The 26,787-nt window shown below is 43.4% G+C and overlaps 1 protein-coding gene across 1 annotated transcript in view; it reads right to left on the minus strand.

Annotated features, from left to right (window-relative positions):
- Nucleotides 1-26,787, minus strand: part of GCC2 (GRIP and coiled-coil domain containing 2) — a 99,317-nt gene that overhangs the window by 15,863 nt on the left and 56,667 nt on the right. Inside the window, exons 17-19 of the mRNA XM_056556026.1 lie at nucleotides 12,591-12,712; nucleotides 10,401-10,577; nucleotides 3,252-3,469 (exon numbers count right to left, since the gene is read on the minus strand). Of these exons, the coding sequence (XP_056412001.1) occupies nucleotides 3,252-3,469; nucleotides 10,401-10,577; nucleotides 12,591-12,712 (517 nt within the window). The remainder of the gene's footprint in view (nucleotides 1-3,251; nucleotides 3,470-10,400; nucleotides 10,578-12,590; nucleotides 12,713-26,787) is intronic.

Genomic DNA, 26,787 nt, shown 5'->3' on the forward strand with positions numbered 1-26,787 from the left:
ATTTATTCTATTAATGCTTGATGCTGAGTTACACATTTAATCCTCCACAACTTGATACCTTTGCAGTGTCTTTTAAGAGCGCATATAACATAGCACATGGTACTTGTCATGTGCAAGTGACACATTTCTGAGATATTTTGCGCACACTTGTGAAACTTGCTAATCTGTATATTCACAAACATATGGCTTGTCCTCATTTGTCTCCCACACAGTTCCCAGCTGAGTACACATGTTACTACACTTTATTAACAAGGTAAGAATTCCCATTGGTATAATACAGAAAATAAAAAGATAGTACATAAGATTTATCATTAGACTTACACCAGTTTTCTGACATTTGGTTTTCGACCAGAAGTCATTTTTATACAACCTCCACAACCCTTTCAAACACATTTCGGCCTCCTTTACACATACTTTCAGCATTGTAAAAATATAAATGTTATGAATTTCAAGCATAAAATCCCCGTAGCCTTCATTGGGGGACACCTATACTGATGGGTATATGTTCTTGCCAATAGGAGGCGCTGACACTAGGAAAAAAAAGTCTGCTCCTCCCTGGCAGAATATACCTGCCCACTGGAAGTGAGGTAATCAGTTTAGTCACAAACTGATTACCTCACTTCCAGTGGGCAGGTATATCCTGCCAGGGAGGAGCAGACTTTTTTTTTTCCTAGTGTCAGCGCCGGAAAAGACTATCTGGACAAAAATTGAAAAAAATGGATGGGTGCGGTGTCCCCCAATGAAGGCTATGAGAAAGAGATTTTACGGTGAGTACACAAAAATCTCCTTTTCTCGTCGCTCTTTATTGGGGGACACCTATACTGATGGGACGTACCAAAGCAGTCCCCTAGAATGGGAAAAATAACGACTAGTGAAAGGGGAGCAGTCCAGACTGAACCCACTCTTCCGAAAGGCCTGCAGACAAGACCCCAGGCCAGAGACAAACGAGGCCTAGAAACTGAGCTCCCGGAGATCCCCCATCCGTGGATAAGGACTAGGACACCAAGGAAGAGACCGTGCTTTGCAGAGACTCTAAACCTATGTCCATATGGAGAGACAAGAAAAAGTCGACTAGGAAGCCAGATGGACCGTAACTACCCTGTAGGAAACAACGCCAGCTAGCTAGCCCGGTTGGAGAACAAAAGAGGGCTAGCCCGGTTGGAAAACAAAAAGGGAACAACAAGAGAGCTCCATCCAGAGTCAACCGATTCAAGAGAACATGGCGGAAAAACGCCAGGGAGAGCCGTGGACGCCTGAGCAGAAGGAGAGCACAGACGTGGAGACCAGAAAACCACTGAAAAAAAAGAAAGACGGAAACTGGCTCTAGAGAGGCCTGGCAGATAAGATCAATGACCTGAACGTCCGCAGACCCAAAAACCCCTATCCCAGAAAAGAGCTCGACAGACAGAATCCGGATGACCGGAATGCCTTCCATCTCGGGAGTACATGGACCCCGAAGGAGGAGACAGAAGGAAGAACGGACAAAAAAGTAGCGGAACGCCCTGAAAAGGGCATCCTGGAACACCAGAGCGACAGACATGGGAAGTGGAGGTTCCTGAATCTCCTGAAAGACTTACACCCGAAGGGTACGTAAGCCCAAGGTTCACAAAAAAAGCTCCGGGTGACAAACGTCTGTGACAAGACAGAAGAAGTGCGGAACAGAAAAAAATGCCCCACAAATGGGATCGCGAAGAAGTCCGGGTAGGAGTGCTACATGTGCCCAAGACCTTAACCATCACTAAGGCCCAAGAAACCAGGAGAGTCGCCCTAGAAAAAAAAGGCACACCACAGCATCCTGGGATAGTTTCCAAGACAAGGAGACTAATCGGCCTTGGATCCAAGTGGTCCAAGCAAACCAGAGCACCTTGAAGCAATATCCCGCCAGGACGGCCAGCAGGGCACGGGAAGGTTATTCCAGAGACGGTGGTGTCAGTGAAGTGCAACTGACACTGTCAAAGGGGAGGATAAAAACACACCCTCCAGGGATATTGCGCCGAGGAAGGAGGAGAGCAATGGAAGGACCCCAACAACAGACGGTGGCTAGACCAGCTGTCGTCGAGCCATACATGAGTGCATAAACTCTGCCCACAGGGGAGTGTGTCAAAGCTGCATGAGCTGCAGTAGACAACCAAGAAACCGGAAAGGAGACCGGCTTCAATAGTGGGCAAAAGTACACAAGTAAAGACAGCAAAAAGCTCATCTGAATGCTCACAGCCAAAAAACAAGGGCCCAGCCCGATACCCCACCTAAACAGTGGGAAGACAGTGAAGGCTCCATCTCGGTAGTACAAAGTGCTCAGTGAAATAGTCCCCCTAGAAGAGGGGAAAACAAGGGGTGGTTGGAAGAAAACCCATGCCCTGACCCGCCAAGCTCCCTGGTCTCCGTACCCCCTGAGGAAGTGAGATGAAAAAGTGCGCCAGGCACTGTAGGAGCAGAGAAATGCTGGCCCATGGTAACGGAATGAAGTACTGGGTGTGCAGAGCCTCCAGGAACTCTGCTACAACACAACGAGGCATGGAGGAGCCAATGTGCATCCCCAGAGAGATCGGAATCCTTGACCCTAGTGCTGGGCAAAGCTACAAAGAACCAACAGCATTGAGAGGAACACCCCATCAGGGTAAAACCCTGGACTAGATGGACGCCAACGGAGTCAACCTGGTCGAGCCTAAGGCAACAGAGCAGGTGCCTGAGCCACCCTACCCAGGAACCCCTTACTGGAAAATAATTTTAAAAAAAAGACCAGGTCTGGGGAGCACCCAGATCTGTGTCTTGCCTCCTGATGAGACTAGCAAAAACTGATTACCTCACTTCCAGTGGGCGCCAGGGAGGAGCTGACTTTTTTTTCCTAGTGTCAGCGCCTCCTAGTGGCAAGAGCATATACCCATCAGTATAGGTGTCCCCCAATGAAGAGCGACCGAGAAATCACTTTTTTCTGTCACACAGTTTGATAAATCTGGGCCTATGACTTTTCAACCATTTCCCGATGCAATGTTATTGAAGTAAAGAACACAGTAAAAGGAAAAAAATATATATTGAGTCCTAAAATTATTTTGTGACACTTTTCTCCTTTCAAAGTTCCAGATAAGAGTGCCAATTCCGGCCTGGCACTGTTTTTGACACTGCTGCTGGTGTTTGCAGGCCACGTGCTCTACTCATTTAGCGTTATAATGCCTCTAATCTGGTATCAATGGGACTAGATAGATTCAGGATTATTAAATATTCTGGATAATCAAGATTTAGAGGAAACTCACTTGTAATAGAAACTTCGCTTTTAACTTGGAAAAGCTGTGCTTCCACTTTAGACAGCTGATCCTGTAAAGTCTCCATAGTCTTCCTGTGATCATCCTGCAAATGTCTCACTTGGTCCCTGAAGCTGTTCCGCTGTGCCTCATTTTGGGCACTTAACTGACTGACCACTTGAGCATGCTCGGTCTTGAGTACCATGTTCTCCGACTGTATTGTGCAAAGCCTGAAAAATAAGTCATTTCTCATGAGTCATTTACGTGTATGTATCACAAGAACAGACAAAGGACCTGATTTTACAAAAAGCGCAAAAAATTACCGTAAACTCAATTGGGTCACATGAAACTGTCTTACGTTTCCATACATTTCAGAAAACTTCAGAGAATTTCAGAAAAATGTTAAAAGAATGTCATAATATAGCTGTATGGCAACCTTTCACCCCTTAACGACGAGCGCTATAAATATATATATATATTTTTTTTTTTTATATCTCTCTCTCGCTGTCGTGTGGCAAGTCTATGAAGCAAGCTCAGGAGTTGAGCTCAATTGACAGCCATTCTGTCTCGGTTGCTATCAGCGGACAGGACCTGCAGCTAATGCTGGACACAAGCGATCGGCCAATGCCCGACATTAACCCTTTAGACACAGAGATCAAAGTTGATCACGGCTTCTAAAATGCCGAAAATAGACTCCTGGCAGCTCAACAGAGCTGATCGGGATCCTAGCAGGGAAATCGCAATGTCTCGATCAGCTGAGAGGACAGCGGGAGGGCCCTCCTCACCATCTGTCCTGTTCCAAGATGCTCCAGCTAGGCTCTGCAGGCTGGAGCAATCAAGCACAGATAACACTGTTCAATGCTATGGCATAGCATTGAACAGTGTATACAATCTAATGATTACATGTAATAGTCTCCTATGGGGGCTATAAAAAAAATATTAAAAATAAATAGTTAATAAATGTGAAACTTTTCACAAATAAAAGTTTAAATCACCCCCTTTTTCCCATTAAAAAAATAAAATAAAAATAAGAATATGTAAACAAAAACAAACATGAACATGTGGTATTGCTGCATGCGTAAATGTCCGAACTATAAAAATATAATGTTAATTAAACCGCACAGTCAATGGCGTACACGTAAAAAAAATTCCAAAGTCCAAAATTGCGTATTTTTGGTCATTTTATATACCATAATAAATTTATAAAAAGCAATCAAAAAGTCCCATCAAAACAAAAACTTCAGATCACGGTGCAAAAAATGAGCCTTCTAAGTTATAGGCATCAGAAGAGGACATTTTGAAACATGCAAATTTTCGTACAAATAGTAATCATTTTTTTTAACCCCTTAAGGACTCAGACAATTTCATTTTTACGTTTTCATTTTTTCCTCCTCGCCTTCTAAAAATCATAACTCTTTTATATTTTCATCCACAGACTAGTATGAGGGCTTGTTTTTTGCGCGACCAGCTGTCCTTTGTAATGACATCACTCATATCATAAAATGTATGGCGCAACCAAAAAACACTATTTTTGTGGGGAAATTAAAACGAAAAACGCAATTTTGCTAATTTTGAAAGGTTTCGTTTTCACGCCGTACAATTTATGGTAAAAATGACAGGTGTTCTTTATTCTGAGGGTCAATACGATTAAAATGATACCCATTATTACATACTTTTATATTATTGTTGCGCTTAAAAAAAATCACAAACTTTTTAACCAAATTAGTACGTTTATAATCCCTTTATTTTGATGACCTCTAACTTTTTTATTTTTCCGTATAAGCGGCGGTATGGGGGCTCACTTTTTGCGCCATGATCTGTACTTTTTTTTGATACCACATTTGCATATGAAAAACTTAATTAATTTTTTATAATTTTTTTTTTAATAAAATGTATTACAAAAGTAGGAATTTTGGACTTTTTTTTTTTTCGTTCACGCCGTTCTTCGTACGGGATCATTAACCTTTTTGTTTTAATAGTTCGGACATTTACGCACGTGGCGATACCAAATATGTCTATAAAAAAAAAAAATTACGCTTTTTGGGGGTAAAATAGGAAAAACCGGACGTTTTACTTTTTTATTGGGGGAGGGGATTTTTCACTTTTTTTTTACTTTTACTTTTAAATTTTTTTACATTTTTTTTTACACTTGAATAGTCCCCATGATTGCTAATACTGATCTGTTCTATGTATAGGACATAGAACAGATCAGTGTTTTCGGTCATCTTCTGCTCTGGTCTGCTCGATCACAGACCAGAGCAGGAGACGCCGGGAGCCGGACGGAGGCAGGAGAGGGGACCTCCGTGTGGCGTTATGAATGATCGGATCCCCGCAGCAGCGCTGCGGGCGATCCGATCATTCATTCAAATCGCACACTGCCGCAGATGCCGGGATCTGTATTGATCCCGGCACCTGAGGGGTTAATGGCGGACGCCCGCGAGATCGCGGGCGTCGGCCATTGCCGGCGGGTCCCTGGCTGCGATCAGCAGCCGGGATCAGCCGCACATGACACGGGCATCGCTCCGATGCCCGCAGTTATGCATAGGACGTAAATGTACGTCCTGGTGCGTTAAGTACCACCTCACCAGGACGTAGATTTAAGTCCTGCGTCCTTAAGGGGTTAAAGAAGTATAACAAAATAAAACCTTTATAAAGTAGGGTATCATTTTAATCATATGCACCTACGGAATAAAGATAATGTCTAACTTTTACTGAAAAGTGCACTGCGTAGAATCGGAAGCACCACAAATTCTTTCAATTTTGCTCCACAAAGATATTTTTTTTTGTTTCACCGTAGATTTTGTGGTGAAATGATTGATTTCATTACAAAGTACAATTGGTGCTACAAAAAACAAGCCTTCAAATGGGTCTGCAGGTAGAAAATTGAAAGCGTTATGATTTTTAGAAGGGGAGGTGGAAAAAACTAAAGTGCAAAAATCCTCCGTCCTTAAAGGGGTACTCCGCCCTTAGACATCTTATCCCCTATCCAAAGAATAGGGGATAAGATGTTAGACTGTCGCGGTCCCGCTGCTGGGGACCCCGGGGATCGCTGCTGCAGCACCCCGCTATCATTACTGCGCAGAGCGAGATCGCTATGCACGTAATGACGGGCAATACAGGGGCCGGAGCATCGTTATGTCACGGCTCCGCCCCTCGTGATGTCGCAGCCCACCCCCGTCAATACAAGTCTATGGGAGGGGGTGTGGCGGTAGTCACGCCCCCTGCCATAGACTTGCATTAAGGGGACGGGCCGTGATGTCATGAGGGGCAGGGCCATGACGTCACGCTGCTCCGGCCCCTGTATCACCCGTCATTACGCACAGAGCGAACTCACTCTGTGCAGTAATGATGGCGGGGTGCTGCAGCGGCGATCCCCGGGGTCCCCAGCAGCGGGACCGCGACGATCTAACATCTTATCCCCTATCCTTTGGATAGGGGATAAGATGCCAGGGGCGGAGTACCCCTTTAATGGGTTAAAGGGAACCCCTAGGGTAAAATAAGGTTTCTTACAATGTCTGGATGTTCATTTTCCCATCCCCAATAGTATCTAAAACGAGTTTTAAAAGCATGCTAATGAGGCTCAAGTAGTCATATGGGCATGGGGCATCTGAAGTAGTCACTGTGCCCCAAGCTGTAATCACGCCAAGTCAGGCCACGCTCTTCACTGAAATCTTGCACAGGCCCAGAAGCACTAAATATCCCTGTCCATGATACAGCTTCTGGGCTAGTGTGAGACTTCAGTAAGCAGAGCAGTAAAGTTAGTCTGTGCCCAGGCTGCCAATCACAAATAGTCACGCCTGAGCTAAGGGTGCATTCACACCACGGTTGTTACATACGGGATCCGGGTCTGGCTGGGAGATGTGAAAACCGGGTACTCCTGTATCCCAGCTGGACCTGACCCGCATGTCATTCATTTAAATGAGCCGACTGAAGTCAGATAGTGACTCCTGTCGGCTCATTTCTGAGCCGTATCTGATTTTGTGACCTGACTTAAAACCATAGTATACCATGGTTTTAAGTTCGGTCACAAAACCGGATACAGGGCAAAAATGAGCCGACCGGAGTCACTATCTGACTATGGTCGGCGCATTTCAGTGAATGAGATTCTGCGCCGGTCCGGGTGGGATAAGGGAGCACCTGGTTTTCACATCACCCAGCCGGATCCAGTCCACGTATGTAAAAATCATTGTGTGAATGCACCCTAAGCATGATTACAGCCCTGGGCGCAGTGACTACTTCGAAATGCAATGTGCCCACATAACTACTCGAGCATCATTAGCATACTACGTAGGACACAAACTACTTTTCTTCTTTACTAGGGCAGATGGCAGGACATCTGGACATTGTGATAAACCTTATTTCACCCTAAATAATGTGTTGCCACCAGTTAAATAGGGTCAAATCGGGTGACAGGTTCCCATTTTAGACATTCTCTAAAACCATTGTTACCCTCTTTAGATTTATTATGTCACAGAAATGTTATTCCTGTGTACGCCCTTGTCAAATAACGGTCAAGCCCCCATACCAGCAACAACAGCCCCCTCATATACAAAAACAGTACATAATAATAGCCAGCCACAAACAAGGTTGTAGGGGAGATTTATCAAACCTTATACAGATGAACCGAGGAGCAGTTGCCCATAGAAACCAATCAGATTCCAGCTTTTCAGAGGCCTTTTCAAAAATGAAAGAAGCCATCTGATTGGATGTTATGGACAACTGCCCTACTGATAAACCTTGCTAGTGTTGTGTGTATATGTCTCTATATATGTGTTAGTATATTAGTGTATTTTTAACAGTATACACGAAAACATATATGTTTTCTATACAGTAGACAAAAGTAGTATACTGCAAGGTATATGGTTTTTAGTTATCATAGAGTACAAAGAGCACTGCATGGCTTTAAAATATTTCTGTAAGGAACACCCGAGTACGCAATATTCAGACATGATGTGAAAAGAAGCTTATACTACATTCCAAATGTCACTACAGGAAGCGGCTGTGAAGCAGAGAAATAGCCTTTTGAGATTAAATAAATCAGTAAAGATTTTATTTACTGATATCAAATATTTAAAATATATTATTCCATTAAAAAAAAATCATTGACTATTTAAACATTTCTTAAACAGAAATGGATTTGTTAATAATTAACATCTATAGTCACTCAGATAAGAGAACACTATATTGTTATAAAAATAAAAAACACAAACCCTTACCTATACAATGACCCCCGACCTACGATGGCCCCGACATATGATGAAATCGACATACGATGGCCTCTCAGAGGCCATCGCATGTAGATGTCAGCATTGACATACGATGCTTTTTTATGTCGGGGCCATCGCATTAAGTGCTATCTGGCAGCGCCAAATGCTTAAGCTGCTGCCGGATAGCAGCTTAATGTTCCCCGTGTGGTGCGGTAAGTATTACTTACCCCTCCACGATGCTCCGGGGTGCCCTCCGGGTCCAGCGCTGGTCTTCCGGTGTCTTCTCGGCCCTCTCCGATGACGTCAATCCCATCCAATAGGAATGGCGTACGCAGCGGCGTAATGACGTCGCTACGCAGGCCCAGTAAGGCCTTGCGGAAGACAGAAGAGGACCGGAGAAGACAGAAGAGGACCGGAGAAGACAGCGGAGAGCCCAGCGGAGGCCCGGGATCACCATCGGAAGCAGCGGGGACACCATCTCAAGCGGCGGGGACAGGTGAGTACAGCTTCCTATACTTTACATTGCACGAATCCCTCAACATACGATGGATTTGACAAACGATGGCTTGTTTGGAACGAATTACCATCACATGTTGAGGGACCATTGTATTTGTTAAATTTAATGCAATATATGTACAACAGGCACAACAAATTCAATTCTTCCAGGTCAATTAACAGAAAAATAAAGTATTTTTTAAAGTGTTTTTTTAAATCATAAAACAAATAAAACATAGCATAATCTATAAATATTTGGCATGGATGTCATCAGACTGACCTGCACAATATAGTCATCATGTCCCTTAGGCCTCGTTCTGTCGCCAATCCGGCCAGAAGGACAGGAGTTTAGCAGGGGAAAACAATTGTGCAAGCAGTATTTTTTTCTCCGCCAAAATCCTGTAAAATTACCGGGTCACCGACAGACCCCATGCAAGTAATTGGGGTCTGTCATGACCCTGTAGTAGCTGTTTGCATCCGACCTGTTTTTTTCTGACCCGTTTTAGATCAGATAAAAATAAATAAATAAGCCCATCGGACCCTTAGGCTAGGTTCACACTACGGAATTTCTGCCTGCAATTCCGCCTTTAAATTGCAGGCAGAAATTCCGCTTCCTAAAATGTATAGTATAGTGAATGGGTTTCCTTTCACAAATTCACACTTCGGAATTTGTGAACGGAAAATCCGCTTGAAAATTTCTTCCTGAAGAATGGCGTTGCTCATTCTTCAGGCAGAAATACTCGCGGAACACATTGCAGTCTGTTGGAGACTGCAGTGTCAGTGTGGTCCTAGCGCCAACTGATTCAGTCAGCACTGGCTGCGCTCAGAATCTCCGGGGGGAAATTTTCTGCTCGGAGATACCACAGTGTGAACCTAGCCTTATTGACATATTATACAGTAAAGCCTGTAAAGACGAACCTCAAAAATATAGTGAACTATTTTTTTGAGTTATGGCTCTTGGAGGGAAGGGGTAAAAAAAAAAAGAAAGAAATAAGAAACATTTGCCAATTTGCCATTTATCATTGTAGTGTGCGTGAAGCATTTTTTTTTACACCTTTTTTGTGTGCTGATAATGTGTAGGAGCGCCAAATTTATTAAATGGTCGCAGAGCATTTGATAAATTTTGTGCAGGTCACATTTTCTGAAATTTCTCTCTTCACATACACCAAAAAGCTAAGCTAAGTCTGGGCTGGTATAGCTTTAGAAACTTTTCAGTGGCTTTGCGCCCTTTTTGCGCCTTTTCACAAAAAAAGCGCAGTTGATAAATCCCGTCCATATCATGTGTAGTGCCAAACTCAGTGGATTGCAACTCATAATAAGCAGAAATGTATAAACCAAAAGGCGCAAAAAAGGTGCAAATAAATCCTGCTTGCGCCTTTTTTGCGCCTTTTCTAGACACAAACACCAGTCTAAAGACAATGATAAATGTCGGCCTATGTCTTGTATAAAAATGACTCACTTTTCCCTCAGCTCTGCCTCCTTTGTAACAGTCTCCTGCAGCATCTTATTATGTCTCTCCAGCAGCATGTCATGTTCTGACTGCAGAGACTGCAGCTCCGCTGTGTTCATATGTAAAGTGTGCTGTGTTTCTTGGAGCTTGGTTTTCACTTGATCCATAACCGTCTGCAGGTGCTCCCTGAAGCCAAGAGAAGTAAGCAAAGGATAAAAGGGCATGCAAATAGCTCTAAATATGGTCATAAAGATCAAGTAAGTATGCATCTCTGGCTTGGGAATAGCAATATGCAAGCTTTTTTACCTAGAAGTAAAATTTGAAATTTCATTTTGATCGGATTTACTTTAAATCTTTAAAGGCTAGGTTTACAACCACGTTGGATGCTCCATTCAGGGCCAGAAAACAGAGGCAAGCTGTGATGGACAGTGATGGAGCCCAACAGATTCCACTGACCTTCAAAGGCAATCTCCATTTTATTCAAAATAACTGGACAAAAAAATACTGCTTGCTACGTTTTGTGTGGTTATTTGTTCCAATTCTGCAACAGAGGCCCCAAACAGAGCCTTCAATGTAGATGTGTACATGGTCCCATACTCTAAATGGCACCCAAAAGGAATTATTTCTATTTGAAGCCCCTGAAGGGCCGGGTATCCTCTCCAACAAAAACATTGTTAAAGGGGTTTTGGAAAATGGGCCACCCAACCATCTCCAGCCTGTTTGTTGGAACCAGTTTGTGCTGTTAGGGTCTATTTACACGGCAGAATTTCCACTTGCAGAATTCCACCTCAAATTAGAGCCCATACACTTCTATGGGATTCCGCACTCCCATTCACACTTCTGAATTTCCGCAAGTGGAAATTCAGAAGTGTGAATGGGAGTGCAGAATCCCACAGAAGTCTATGGGCTTTAATTTGAGGTGGAATTCTGCATACAGAAACTCTATCGTGTGAATAGTCCTTATGCTGTTAACATAACACTGGAAGTTACTTAAACATCATAGGTTACGCAGTTAGTGCAAATTCCATTGATGTCATTTGGAGATGGCTGTGCAGCCAATGTTTTAATTCACGGGCAAACCCCTTAAAAGGGGTACTCGGTTGGAAAACTTTTTTTTTTTTTTAAAATGAACTGGAAAGTTAAACAGATTTGTAAATTACTTCTATTAAAAAAATCTTAATCCTTTCAGTACTTTTTAGCAGCTGTTTGCTACAGAGGAAAATCTTTATTTTTTGAATTTCTTTTTTGTGTTGTCCACAGTGCTCTTAGCTGACACCTGATGCCCATATGAGGAACTGTCCAGAGCAGGAGAAAATCCCCATAGCAAACCTATGCTGCGACAGTTCCTGACACGGACAGAGGTGTCAGCAAAGAGCACTGTGGACAACACAAAAAAGAAATTGAAAAAGTAAAGAATTTCCTCTGTAGCATACAGCTGCTAAAAAGTACTGGAAGGGTAAAGATTTTTTAATAGAAGTAATTTACAAATTTGTTTAACTTTCTGGCACCAGTTCATTTAAAAAAAAAAAAAAAAAAAAGTACCCCTTTAAAGGGCCTTTTTACACAGGGCAATTATTGGCTGAAAGAACATTTGTTCAAAATAATTGTGCACACAGCATATGTACACTTACAAGATTGTTTTTACTGGAAAATGGAATCTCAAACTTTTAGACACTTTCTGTCGTTTGGAAAGTTTTTCAAGCCTTCTGTTTGCATTAGGCTTACCTGTTCTTGTGCTAAAGCAAAAGTTAATATGCAATTTTCATGGCAGACTTTTTTGGGACATAAAAATTTCTTTACATACAAATGGGCCAAAAGAAGCCAATTGCACTTAATTTAACATCTCCAATAACTACCGTTGTTTGCCTAAACTACATATGAACAGACAGAATGAAAAGCAATAGGAAAAAACTAATTTTTGCTCATTTTTTAGCTGTCAAACAGATGCTTTGTGTGTGTTTTACATCACATAGCCTAAAAGGTCCACTTATTTAGTTCATTGCATGTTTTATAAAACTCATCACATGTAAACAGGGAATGTGCTGTCCATAGCAGCAGAAGCCAATGGGCGTACAAACATTTATGCGGTAGTTCACTCCCCACAACTGCACAATATAAACCGTTCTTTAAGTCCTATCGGGTTGTTTATAGACGTAAAATTATATTGTAGTCTAACCTGTGACAGAACAGAAATGTTACCTTTCTTTTTGGAAGGCCTCCTGTTCAGTTTGGGATGCAGATTTATTCTTCTGTTGCTTTAGCACATTATGGACACGGACTTTGTAGCTTTCAAATTCAGCTGTAACTGCAGCTTGTTCAGCCTGCAACATAAAGGTTTGGGGAAAAGGCGTTGGTACTGTCACGTGCTTTAAACATTTCAAATATATAGAATTTGGGTAATGGAAGTAAGGGAGCCGGGGGTGGGGTAGAAAACTCGTTCATTTGAATCACTAAGGTGAGGACTGTGCTGATTGCGGCACCTGTTGTGGTATTTGATATTCTCCGCCTCCATGCTCACTCAGTGAGCACTGGCTAGACGAAGTGCGCTTGGCGCACGAAACGGAAAGCGTCCCACGGAGGCGCCCCTGCATCTGAGTCATCTATACCTGCCATATATGCTTCAATAAAGAATCTTGGGCAATTGTGGCGAGTGCGATCTTCTATATTTCACTTTTCCTTCTATCAAGCTTTATACACTGTTACCAAAACCTTCACCTCCACGCATGGATACACATGCTGACATCCACTTTTGTACCCGCATGAATAGGGATCATATATATCCGGAGTAAAGTGCCAGACACCCTCTACTTCTCTGTGTTTTGTGTATAATTTGGAAACAAAATACATTTAAAACCACAGCTACACTAAAGTTATATAGATTTAGATTTACCTTTCTTAGACCTTTACATTTCACTTGTATGACCCAGTAGTCGTTCTATGCTCAAGATGGCTTTGAGGCACTCTCGATAGGCATGTCTAATTCAATGTACAAATGTACATTTTCTAACAATTCCCCCTTTTTGTATATTTGCCTTAAATAACTGACTAGGAACCTAATGCTAAGTCACCACCAGTATTCTAGCAGTGTAATTGTTTCATATCAGCTTGTATTTATACATCAATCTTGAACCCTTCGCTGAGTCCTGTGATTCCCAGTCTGCCAACCAGAAAATGACATGCTGTACCATGTAGACAAGAGGACAGCCTCTCCTGTATGGCTGACTTCCTGTGAACTACAGGATTACACGATCACTTATCTGATCTTTCTTACAAGGTACCATTGCTCCCCACCAAGCTCTACCCTCCTATCTCTGTATATTCCTCTATACACAAAGTGCTGCTGAATACATAGGTAGATATTTATCAAAACCTGTGTAGAGGAAGAGTGGAGCAGTTGCCTATAGCAACCAATCGCTTCTTTCATTATTAAAGAGGCGTGTGAAAAATGAAAGACGCAATCTGATTGGTTGCTATGGACAACTCCACCACTCTTCCTTTACACAGCTTTTGATAAATCTCCCCCATAATGTATGTCTTCTCTAAAAGACCAGTATAGCAGTGATATAGAAGGGGAGTCCTTACAAAGATGAGTCGGGGTATGTAACTTCCCCGACTGTAAGTCTTGTGTGTCCTACAAAATGTGGCCTGACACTGCTCAGGGAGAAAACCCTCACAAGCATACAAGCTGCATTTAATAGGAAACTCTATAGTGTGAGAGGAAAGAAGTTCTAGGTCACTGATCTGCCACTTGCTGCACTCAGGATTAAGAGTAATTGCAGTGATGAGACTTAATTCCCTCTGCAAGTGTCAGTGGGAGATGTAGTCTGCATTAAGAGAAACATTCCAGTAGGTAAGGAGAATTCAAAATGGCATACAACCAACACATGCCTCATCAAATAAAAGAGGTATACACAAGACATATACAAAAGCCTCTACATTATTCTCTAATAGCAACCTATGCTGTACTTTATAGGCCACAACAACAACAACAACAACAACAACATGCCCAGACAGTTTATTTAGAGTCAACAGTGTACAGTAAATCTGTGCTGCATACATCTATGGTTTTACGAAGCACAAAGGAGTGTCATCCAATATGTATCAGAGAAACTCAGTGTCTTGGTAATGGTTCACATTCTTATATGGGGGAGTGGAAGACGGGAAGTGTCACTGGTTCAAACAAAGCTCTATACAACAGGAAGCAAAAGGTCAATGGGTAACAGATGTGAGCAGTGGGAAACTTGCTTCATTCAGCTCGGCAGGCCGAGAGCCAGCAGGAAAGAAGGATTCCACTTATAAGTACTGTGTATTAGGATAGACTGCACAATGAAGAAGTGGGATTCATGAACACAACCTAACTAAGAGGCTTTAAAATCATAATAAAGTAGCTACCTCTCAGCTACAAGAACATTACACGTGGACAACTTTCAGTCTCTGGAGGAGTTGTCTTTATCTGGCAGTAAATATCTTGAAAACAGTGAGGGATTCAAAGTATATCAGAAAGTCGTAGACCTCTTCATCACACAATGGTATAAAAATAACAATTCTGAAACATCTTTTTAAATAACTGCCCTTGGCCATTCTCTTATTCCTCCTAGAAATGTGTCAATAAATTGACAACCATTCATGTCCAAAGCAGCGTTGGCACTGTCAGCACTGTCTAGCTAGTGTTATATTGAGGAGGGACACGCATCATGGTAACACCCATTTATTTTTAGGAGGAAAACAGAGGAAGAAAACATTGAAGAGTTATAAGAACAGTTTCTCCTGAATTATTTCATGGCTTTGCATGTTTTGACAATGACCAAATTTCATTTTTGAAATCTGACACATATTTCTTTATGTAGTAAACGTTATATACCGTATTTTTCGGTAGCATGACGTCAGTGTGCCGCGCCGTGCAGCGCATAGCAACGACGCAGGGGACGCACACCGGAGGCCTGAAGCAGCGCGGACCCGACCCCGGCAACAGGTAATTATGCAACCGGGGATGGGGGGAGGCAACGGGGCAGCGGCGCCGGCAATGGGTGCCGCTGCCCCTTCTCTCTCCCTGGCTGTCGGCGCCGCTTCTCTCCCCCTGGCTATCGGCGCCTGCAATGGGGCGCCGGCACCGATAGTCAGGGGGAGAGAATGGGCAGCGGCACAGATAGCCAGCGGGAGAGAAGTGGCGGCAGCAGGGCTCTAGACCCCAGGAAAGGCAGGGGGAGAGAAGCGGGCAGCGACGGCCTCTCTCCCCCTGCCTTTCCTGGGGGTGTATCGGGGTATACACGCGCACACACGCACCCTCATTTTACCATGGATATTTGGGTAAAAAATTTTTTTTACCCAAATATCCTTGGTAAAATGAGGGTGCGTGTTATAGACCGGTGCGTGGTATACCCCGATAAATACGTTAGTGGTAAATTTTGGTTGATATGTTCAGCTTTTTTGTGGAAAAACTCCAAACTTTTTTTAAAATGTTCTGCTTGTACGAGAAATAGTCATGCCATATACATGAATTCTTATTCACATCTACAATATGTCTACTTTATGTTGGCATCATTTGTTAAATTATGACACTAAACTTTTTGCAGTAAGTTTCCACATTAAGAGAATTTTAAAATCTGATTTTTTTATGGACCAGATCAATTTTAAAGTGGATTTGAGGGGCCTGAATGTTAGATACCCTCAAAAAATCACCCCATTCAAACATTGTTCCCCTGTCAAAATTACATTCAAGAAGTTTATTAACCCTTTAGGTGTTTTATAGAAATAAAAATCAAAGTGGAGGCAGAATTTAAAATTTTCAAGTTATTTTTTGCAAATTTTCCATTTTGTTTTCTGTTACACAGCAGGTATTGAAAAAGAAAAGCAACTCAATATTTTTTTTGCCTAATACTTTGGGGCATGATATACAAGTTGCAGAGGTTTTGGGGAGCCAAAATATTATTTGAACATTGTTCTTCATGTGGTATAACATGTTAACTTTACTCTGCAGGTCAGTATGATAATGGTGATGCCAAATTTATATACTTTATGGTTAATTATATTTATACCATAAAATCCATTTTTGTTTACAAAAAAAAGTGTTTTAAGTCGCCCTATTCTGAAAGAGCCGTAGCTTTTCTTCCCCCCCATTTTCTACCGATGGTGCTGAATTAAAGAAAAAGTCCCATGCCTTGACGTACAGAAAAACGTATTTAATATAGACAAGATAGGGGATAAGTTTTAGGTCGCGGAGGGTCCGACCAATGTGGCCCCCTGCGATCTCCTGTACAGAGTACAATGGGTGGAGCGATCTTGGTGGGAGAGAGATCAATCTGCAACTAATGCAACAGCTGTAGGTACCCTGATTGAAAACCACAGGTCTTTTGAATGGATGCAGCTCATTTATATTTCAATGGGTGGGGTGGCTGATGTGTGGGAGGGAGGGAAATGGAATTGTGGGATTTGTAGTCAAAAAAAGAAAAGTCAAACAGGAAATACCATTTCACAAAAAGCTAGCCACAGTATTATGGTAATCTCACAACATAGCCATTTAGCCCCAAGACAAGCTCAGATCCTTCCTAAGCATGTCCATTACTGTCTGCCAGGTACATACTAAAATCACCTTATGGTGGATAACCTCTTTATGATAATGTTGTTTGAAGTACCATATTGGGGTACATATAGAGGTTTTAATCACTTTTTTTTCCTATTTATGGAGGCAGTAGTAACAAAAAAATAGTAATTCAGGCAACTTATTTTGACATGGTAATTTTAATCTGCAGACCAGTACAATTATGGCAATACCGAATTGATATACTTAAAAAAAAAAAAAAAAACACACTTAATGTGCATCAACATATTCTGCACTGGCATCATATTCTACACTTCCATAGCTATTACACTTGAAGGCCATTGTCAGGCCTCTGGTTGCCACGGCACCCCTGCAATCCCATAGAATCCTCCCACTGTCGCCTCTCTCGGATTTACAGTTTATTCATATTGTTCTGTGACAAAGATGGCTGGACGGGGACCACTGCTGTACTCGTGTACCATGGAGGGGGCGTGTCAAATCCGCTCGGGGTGCCGTGCAGCAGATCTATTGTTTGGGGGGGGGGGGGGGTCATCGCAGTAGGACCCCCCACGATCAGGCTCTTATCCCTTATCCTGTATATTGGCCATAAGAAGTAAAACACTGGAGTACCCCTTTAAGCTTTATTTATATAAACCCCTTTAACAGCTCTCAACAATATGAAATCGATGTCTCCCATAACACACATGGTTTATGAGCTCTGTGCAGCCGCACAGTGCAACTATATTCAATTCAGAATTTTAATGGCATATTACATAAGTAAATGGAATTATATCTAGAAAATGTTTACAGTATGTTGCTTAAGGAAACATAATTACCTTCTATAAAAAATGCTCGATCAATGTTAATGAATTTTCTGGTTGCTGAGACCTTGGGACTCCATATTGCCTTCTAGCTTTAACCCTTTTACGATATGCAAAAATCAGTTTCTACACTGCTCAAAAAAATAAAGGGAACACTAACATAATACATCCTAGATCTGAATGAATTAATCGTATGAAATACTTTCGTCTTTACATAGTTGAATGTGCTAACAAAATCACACAAAAATTCTCAATGGAAATCAAATTTATCAACCCAATTTATCAACACTCAAAATCAAAGTGGAAAACCACACTACAGGCTAATCCAACTTTGATGTGATGTCCTTAAAACAAGTCAAAATGAGGCTCAGTAGTGTGTTTGGCCTCCATGTGCCCGTATGACCTCCCTACAATGTCTGGGCATGCTCCTGATGAGATGGCAGATGGGTCTCCTGAGAGATGTCCTCCCAGACCTGGACTAAAGCATCAACTTCTGGACAGTCTGTGGTGCAACATGGCGTTGGTGGATGAAGAGAGACACGATGTCCCAAATGTGCTCAATCGGATTCAGGTCTGGGGAATGGACGGGCCAGTCGATAGCATCAATTCCTTCCTCTTGCAGGAACTGCTGACACACTCCAGCCACATGAGGTCAGCATTGTCTTGCATTAGGACGAACCCAGGGCCAACCGCACCAGCATACGGTCTCACAAGGGGTCTAAGGATCTCATCTTGGTACCTAATGGCAGTCAGGCTACCTCTGGCAAGCACATGGAGGGCTGTGTGGCCCCCCCCAAAGAAATGCCACCCCACACCATTACTGACCCACTGCCAAACCGGTCATGCTGAAGGATGTTGCAGGCAGCAGAACATTATCCACAGCGTCTCCAGACTCTGTCACAAGTGCTCAGTGTGAACCTGCTTTCATCTGTGAAGAGCACAGGGTGCCAGTGGCGAATTTGCCAATCTTAGTGTTCTCTGGCAAATGCCAAACATCCTGCATGGTGCTGGGTTGTAAGTGCAACCCCCACCTGTGGACATCGAGCCCTCATACCACCCTCATGGAGTCTGTTTCTGTTCATTTGAGTGGACACATGCACATTTGTGGCCTGCTGGAGGTCATTTTGCAGAGCTCTGGCAGTGCTCCTCCTTGCACAAAGGCGGAGGTAGCGGACCTGCTGCTGGGTTTTTGCCCTCCTACGGCCTCCTCCACGTCTCCTCATTTACTGGCCTGTCTCCTGGTAGCGCCTCCATGCTCTGGACACTACGCTGACAGACAAAGAAAACCTTCTTGCCGCAGTTCGCATTGATGTGCCATCCTGGATGAGCTGCACTACCTGAGCAACTTGTGTGGGTTGTAGACTCCGTCTCATGCTACCACTAGAGTGAAAGCACCGCCAGCATTCAAAAGTGACCAAAACACTTATCAATGACCTAACCGGAAAATATTCCACTCTTACACAAGAATCCGCTCTTATATTGTTGGGCATTCATGAAATTCCAGAAAAATGTTGTATTCCCATTTGTCACATAATTTTTACTGCCCAACGTTTACTTACAAGACGATGGAAATCTCAACAATCCAGGAACTTATAGCAAATGTAACTACCAACTGCAAATATGAGATCACATTGGCACATCAAAATGGTTTTGGTATAAAAAAAAAAAGAAACAATTGGAATGCATGGTTACATAAATTCCCTAATATCACGATTCCTTCTAGATACATTATCAGAATTACTTTTAGATCTTTTATTTATTTAGTTATTTTTAGTGTCTAGTTTACTCTTACTGTAAGGGGAGGAGTGTGAAGGCAATCCGACCATTAAAACAATAACTACTATACCTTTAATTTAATCACATCTGATATCCTTCGCTGCAAATGTTATGACTTGTTATAGTTAATTTGTTATTATTTATATATATGCTGTTTTATTTTATCAGCATGGCAATTTACAATTTATTCTATTGTATAACATATTATACTTCATAGTTTCCTTGAGCTTGATACATTATTCACCTTTTACTTTAATGTTTAATCTAAAATGTATTGTTTATTGTATAATGTAATATTTGTTGTAAAATGTAATAAAAATATATAAAAAAAAAAGGGACCAAAACATCAGACAGGAAGCATAGGAACTGAGAAGTGGTCTGTGGTCACCACCTGCAGAGCTACTCCTCTATTGGGGGTGTCTTGCTAATTGCCTATAATTTCCACCTGTTGTCTGTTCCATTTGCACAACAGCATGTGAAATTGATTGTCAATCAGTGTTGCTTCCTGAGTGGACAGTGTGATTTCACAGAAGTGTGATTGACTTGGAGTTACATTGTGTTGCCTAAGTGTTCCCTTTATTTTTTTAAGAAGTATTTTCTGATTGTGATTTTTTTTACTTACATTTTTTGTACATTATAATGGGTGCTGCCTACTTGCCTGAGCTGTTTTTAACAACATTTAAAGATATGCTTTACAGCAGGACATAGACTACAATGGACTGAAGCTGTACCATTCAAATGAATTGTGACCTTTTCAGAGGTCATTTTACAAGGAGGGGGAGGCTGTTCTTTGAGCAGAAGCTTTTACTGTACCCTTCTCTGTTCTGTGAAGAAAGGCATTACTGGGAAATTATCTCTACAAAGCAGGAAGACTTAGCTTAGCTTAGTTTTAGGCCTAGTGGCCAAAATAGTATCTGAAAGATTTACTGATGACACATTCTCTTTATCAAGCAATTTAACAGGTGTACCTAATAAAGTGGCCAGTAAGTGTTTAAAGCGTACCTGTCAAAGTAATCTTTCCCTGCAATCATGCCCCCTCCATTCAAGTCTTTGGGTGGAGGCGTGACTGCTTTGTACTACCATTCACGCCCCCTCACATAGACATGAATGGAGGGGGCATGACACAAACGCGGAAGCTGGACACCGCAGCTGTCGGTGTCGGGACCTCCGCGATCTAACATCTTGTCCCCTATGCTTTGGATAGGGGATAAGTTGTGTGCAGCGGAGTACCCCTTTAAGCAGGCCTGTCAGCCTGCTCACAGCCCAGAGCACCTGTAAGGGCGGAAGGGGGCATGGCCCGGAAGGAGTGACCTCATCTGAAGCCTGCCAGGGCATACTTCAGCCCTTCCTCATCTATGCTGCGCTCTGCCTCGGGAGCGCACCGACAAGTCATCCCCCAGCAGGGCAGGCTGCTACGGAGTCTCCTCCTCTCTGTTTAGCACTGCACGTGCTAAACAGAGAGGAGGAAGATCTATGGCCAGACCTCATTTTCATGAGATTTTGACCAGATGGAATGTGTTCTGGCCAAGAAGGGAGATCCCTGGTGGCCAGATGTATACAGTAGAAAAACTAACATAAAACATGTTTTTTTTTTTTATGGAAGCCAATTACAAAAGTTACTTATTTAACATAAGGAATCAAATATTAACCACTTAACGACGCAGGACGGAAATGTACGTCCTGGTGAGGTGGTACTTAACGCACGGGGACGTACATTTATGTCCTATACATAACCGCGAGCATCGAAGCGATGCTCGGGTCTTGAGCAGCAGGTCCCGGTAATGGCAGACATCCGCGATCGCACGGATGTCCGCCATTAACCCCTCAGATGCCGTGATCAATACAGATCACGGCATCGGCACAAGTGCAGCACTTAATGTGGACGATCGGATCGCCCGCAGTGCTGCCGGGGGGGGATCCGATCATCTGTAATGGCGGATGGAGGTCCCCTCACCTGCCTCTGTCTGTCTCCCGGCGTCTTCTGCTCTGGTCTGAGATTGAGTAGACCAGAGCAGAAGATAGCCGATAACACTGATCAGTGCTATGCCCTATGCATAGCACTGAACAGTATTAGCAATCAAATTATTGCTATAAATAGTCCCCTATGGGACATAAAAGTAAAAAAAGGAAAAAATGTAAGTAAAAAAAAAAAGTGAAAATCCCCTCCCCCAACAAAAATGTAAATGTCCGTTTTCCCCATTTTACCCCCAAAAAGTGTAATTTTTTTTCTAAACATATTTGGTATCGCCGCGTGCGTAAGTATCCGAACTATTAAAATATAATGTTAAATATCCCATACGGTGAACAGCGTAAAAAAAAAAAATCCAAAATTGCAGCTTTTTTAACATTTTATTAAAAAAAATTTATAAAAAGTTTTATACATGTAAATGTGGTATCAAAAAAAAAAATTACAGATCACGGCGCAAAAAATTAGCCCTCATACCCTTGCTTATACGGAAAATTGAAAACAAGTTATAGGTCAGCAAAATAGAGGGATTTTGAAGGGGTATTCCAGGAATTTTTTTATTTTATTTGATTATGCTACAGGGGCTGTAAAGTTAGTGTAGTTCATAATATAGTGTCTGTACCTGTGTGTGACGGTTTTCTCACAATTCTGCGATTTTCAGCCCAATATTTATTTTTAACAGCATACAAAATGACTGTTGTCTTGGATTTTTACCAGCTTACAATGCGGCCGAGACCTGACTCACTAGTCAGTTGATGACAGGGAGCCTGTCTGCTTCAATGGGTGGAGGGATCAATGTTCAACTAATGCAACAGCTGCAGGAACCCTGATTGAAAACCACAGGTCTTTGGATGGATACAGCTCATTTATATTTCAATGGGTGGGGTGGCTGATGTGTGTGAGGTAGGAAAATGGAATTGTGGGATTTGTAGTCAAAAAAAGAAAAGTCAAACAGGAAATACAAGTTCACAAAAATCTAGTCACAGTGTTATGGTAATCTCACAACATAGCCATTTAGCCCCAAGACAAGCGCAGATCCTTCCTAAGCATGTCCATTACCGTCTGCCAGGTACGTACTAAAATCACCTTATGGTGGATAACCCCTTTAACCCCTTAAGGACTCAGGGTTTTTCCGTTTTTTGCACTTTCGTTTTTTCCTCCTTACCTTTTAAAAATCATAACCCTTTCAATTTTCCACCTAAAAATCCATATTATGGCTTATTTTTTGCGTCGCCAATTCTACTTTGCAGTGACATTAGTCATTTTACCCAAAAATGCACGGCGAAACGGAAAAAAAAATCATTGTGCGACAAAATCGAAAAAAAACAACCATTTTGTAACTTTTGGGGGCTTCCGTTTCTACGCAGTGCATATTTCGGTAAAAATTACAGCTTATTATTCTGTAGGTCCATACGGTTAAAATGATACCCTACTTATATAGGTTTGATTTTGTCGCACTTCTGGAAAAAATCATAACTACATGCAGGAAAATTTATACGTTTAAAAATGTCATCTTCTGACCCCTATAACTTTTTTATTTTTCCACGTACAGGGCGGTATGAGGACTCATTTTTTTGCGCCGTGATCTGAAGTTTTTATCGGTATGATATTTGTTTTGATCGGACTTTTTGATCACTTGTTATTCATTTTTTTAATGGTATAAAAAGTGACCAAAATACGCTTTTTTGGAATTTGGATTTTTTTTGCGCGTACGCCATTGACCGTGCGGTTTAATTAATGATATATTTTTATAGTTCGGACATTTACGCACGCGGCGATACCACATATGTTTATTTATTTATTTTTTTTACAATGTTTTATTTTTTTATGGGAAAAGGGGGGTGATTCAAACTTTTATTAGGGAAGGGGTTAAATGACCTTTATTAACACTTTTTTTTAACATTTTTTTTGCAGTGTTATAGGTCCCATAGGGACCTATAACACTGCACACACTGATCTCCTATGCTGATCACTGGCGTGTATTAACACGCCTGTGATCAGCATTATCGGCGCTTGACTGCTCCTGCCTGGATCTCAGGCACGGAGCAGTCATTCGTCGATCGGACACCGAGGAGGCAGGTAAGGGCCCTCCCGGTGTCCGATCAGCTGTTTCACCGCGGCGGTCCCGAACAGCCCGACTGAGTAGCCGGGATACTTTCAGTTTCACTTTAGAAGCGGCGGTCAGCTTTGACCGCCGCTTCTAAAGGGTTAATACAGCACATCGCCGCGATCGGCGATGTGTGGTATTAGCCACAGGTCCCGGCCGTTGATGAGCGCCGGGACCGAAGCGATATGATGCAGGATCGCGGCGCGATCCCGCTTCATATCGCGGGAGCCGGCGCAGGACGTAAATATACGTCCTGCGTCGTTAAGGGGTTAAACGCACTAATTTGGTTAAAACGTTTGCGATTTTTTTTAAGCGGTATAATAATAGAAACGTTTTTAATCATGGGTATCATTTTAATCGTATTGACCCACAGAATAAAGAAAACATGTCTCTTTTACTGTAAAGTGTACAGCATGAACACAAAACCTTCCAAAATTTGCAAAAAGGATATTTTTTAACACTTTCCGTAAAATCTCTTTCTCGAAGGATCCATTGGTGGACACAGACCATGGGTGTACGCTGCTGTCTCTAGGAGGTATGTCACTATGGCAACAAAAAAAGTCGGCTCCTCCCAGCAGGATATACCCGCCTCCAGGCCCTGAGCTAATCAGTTTTAGTACCAGAGCAATAGGAGAGGACCGACAGGTCAAGGAAAAAAACACAAACTGTCCGAGAACCAGAAGAAAAAATATAACTGAACACACCCTCGGACAGAGAAGCAAAGATAACCCAAAAAGTGCGGGAGCTGTGTCCCCCTATGGATCCTTCAAGAAAGAGATTTTACGGTAAGTGTTAAAAAATCTCCTTTTCTCTATCGGCTCCATTGGGGGACACAGACCATGGGACGTACCAAAGCCGTCCCTTGGGTGGGCAGATAGTCAGGCAGATGGCTGTTCCACTGCCGCCTGCAGCACTTTACGGCCCAGACTAGCATCAGCCGATGCGAAGGTATGAACCCGGTAGAACCTCGAGAAAGTGTGCAAAGACGACAAAGTAGCCGCCTTGCAAATCTGCGAGGCCGAGGCATTGTTCTGGAGAGCCCAGGATGCCCCATCAGAACCGGTAGAATGAGCCACAACTCTGAAGGGAGGAACCTTCCCCCTACAGCGATAGGCTTCCGAAATGGCAGACCGGATCCACCGAGAAATGGTGGCCTTGGAAGCAGGTTGTCTCTTGCGACGACCTTCTGGAAGGACGAAAAAGGAATCACACTGACGAAACGAAGAAGTGATAGAGAGTTAAGACCTAATAGCCCGAACCAGTTTGTGAAGTAAATGCTCCTTAGGATGAGAAGGAACAGGACAAAAGGACGGAAGAACAATGTCCTCATTGAGATGAAAAGCCAAAACAACCTTAGGCAAAAGGGAAGAATCTGGCCGGAAGACAACCTTGTCCTGGTGAAGCACCAGAAACTGAGAACGGCAGCAGAGAGCTGCCAATTCAGACACTCTCCGAATGGATAGCAACAAGAAACGCCACTTTCCAAGAAAGGAGGCACAGGGACACCTCCCTAAGGGGTTCAAAAGGTTCACCTTGGAGGACCCCCAGAACCAGATTCAAGTCCCAAGGGGGAGAAGGTGACCGATAAGGAGGGGCAGCATGCACCACTCCTTGGAGGAAGGTCCGGATATGAGAATTAAAAGTCAGAGGACGCTGGAAAAGAATAGAGAGGGCCGAAACCTGACCCTTAAGGGAACTGAGAGACAACCCCAGTTCCAATCCCGACTGCAAGAAAGAGAGAAGACGGGGAATAGAAAAAGTAACAGGAGACCAGACCTGAGCTTCACACCAACGAAAGTAAGACCGCCAGGTACGGTGTTAAATTTTTGCCAAGGAGGGCTTACGAGCCCTGAGCATGGTGCGAATGACTTGGGAAGAGAAACCGTGGGCTCTCAAAACCGCGGTCTCAACCGCCACGCCGTCATATGCAGCAACTGTAAATTGGGGTGGCAAAGAGGACCCTGAGACAGCAGGTCCGAACGAAGTGGAGTGTTGTCCAGGAGCCTGACCACGTCAGCGTACCACGACCTTCGGGGCCAATCCGGAGCTATCAGTATGGCGGGAACGTCCTCCGCTTTGAGCTTCCTCAGAACCCTGGGAAGGAGCGGAAACAGATAGGGCAGAGCAAACCCCGCCCAAGGAATCACTAAGGCATCCACAGCTAGCGCCAGGGGGTCCCGGGACTTCGCCACAAATGGAAGGATCTTCTGATTGTGCCGAGACGTGAAGAGGTCCACGTCTGGAATGCCCCAGAGGACGCAGATCTGCGCGAAGACCTCTGGATGTAGGGACCACTCGCCGGGGTCGGCTGAGGAAGTCTGCTTCCCAGTTGAGCACACCAGGAATGTGAATCGCCGAAATGACCCGGAACCTTGTTTTCCGCCCAGATGAGAATCTTCGTCGCCTCGGCCTTGGCCATGGCTGCCTTGCCGATTTATGCACGCCACGGCCGTAGCGTTGTCCGACTGGACGCGGACAGGGCTGGACTGAAACAGGGACTCCCAATGAAGAAGGCAAAGAAGAATCGCCCTCAGTTCCAATATTTTTATCGGAAGAAGGGCTTCCCGGGGAGACCAGAGGCCTTGAACCGTCCAGTCCCTGAACACACCGCCCAAGCCCGACAGGCTGGCATCTGTTGTAATCACCTGCCAATGGAGGGGAAGAAAAGAACGCCCCTGAAGAAGAAGGGGGGAGCGGAGCCACCAGAGCAGAGACTGACGGATCTCACGAGGGAGAGCAATCTTGCGATCGAGAGACAGAGGAGATCTGTCCCATCGAGAGAGAATCACCAGTTGAAGGGGGTGGTAATGAAACTGGGCAAAGGGTACGGCCTCCATGGCCGCTACCATCCGACCCAAGACTTCCATGCAAACGCAGATGGAAACTGGGACCTGGGCCCAAAGGGAGTGGACTCCTGACAGGAGAGTCAGATGTTTGTCCGGCGGAAGGCAGAGGCCGTGTTGAATTGAAGTCCCAGGAAGATCAGAGACTGGGTGGGAGAAAGGACAGACATGTCCCGGTTGACCATCCACCCGAAGTGATCCAGGGTCTGGAGGGCGAGATCCACATTCTCCAGGGTCTGGACTCTGGTGGGAGCCTTGATGAGAAGGTCGTTCAGGTAAGGGATCACTGAGACTCCTCTCGACTGCAACAGGGCTATCACTGGCGCAAGGATCTTGGTAAAGACC

The sequence above is a fragment of the Hyla sarda genome, chromosome 2, assembly GCF_029499605.1.
Source record: "Hyla sarda isolate aHylSar1 chromosome 2, aHylSar1.hap1, whole genome shotgun sequence".
Taxonomy (NCBI): Eukaryota; Metazoa; Chordata; class Amphibia; order Anura; family Hylidae; genus Hyla; species Hyla sarda.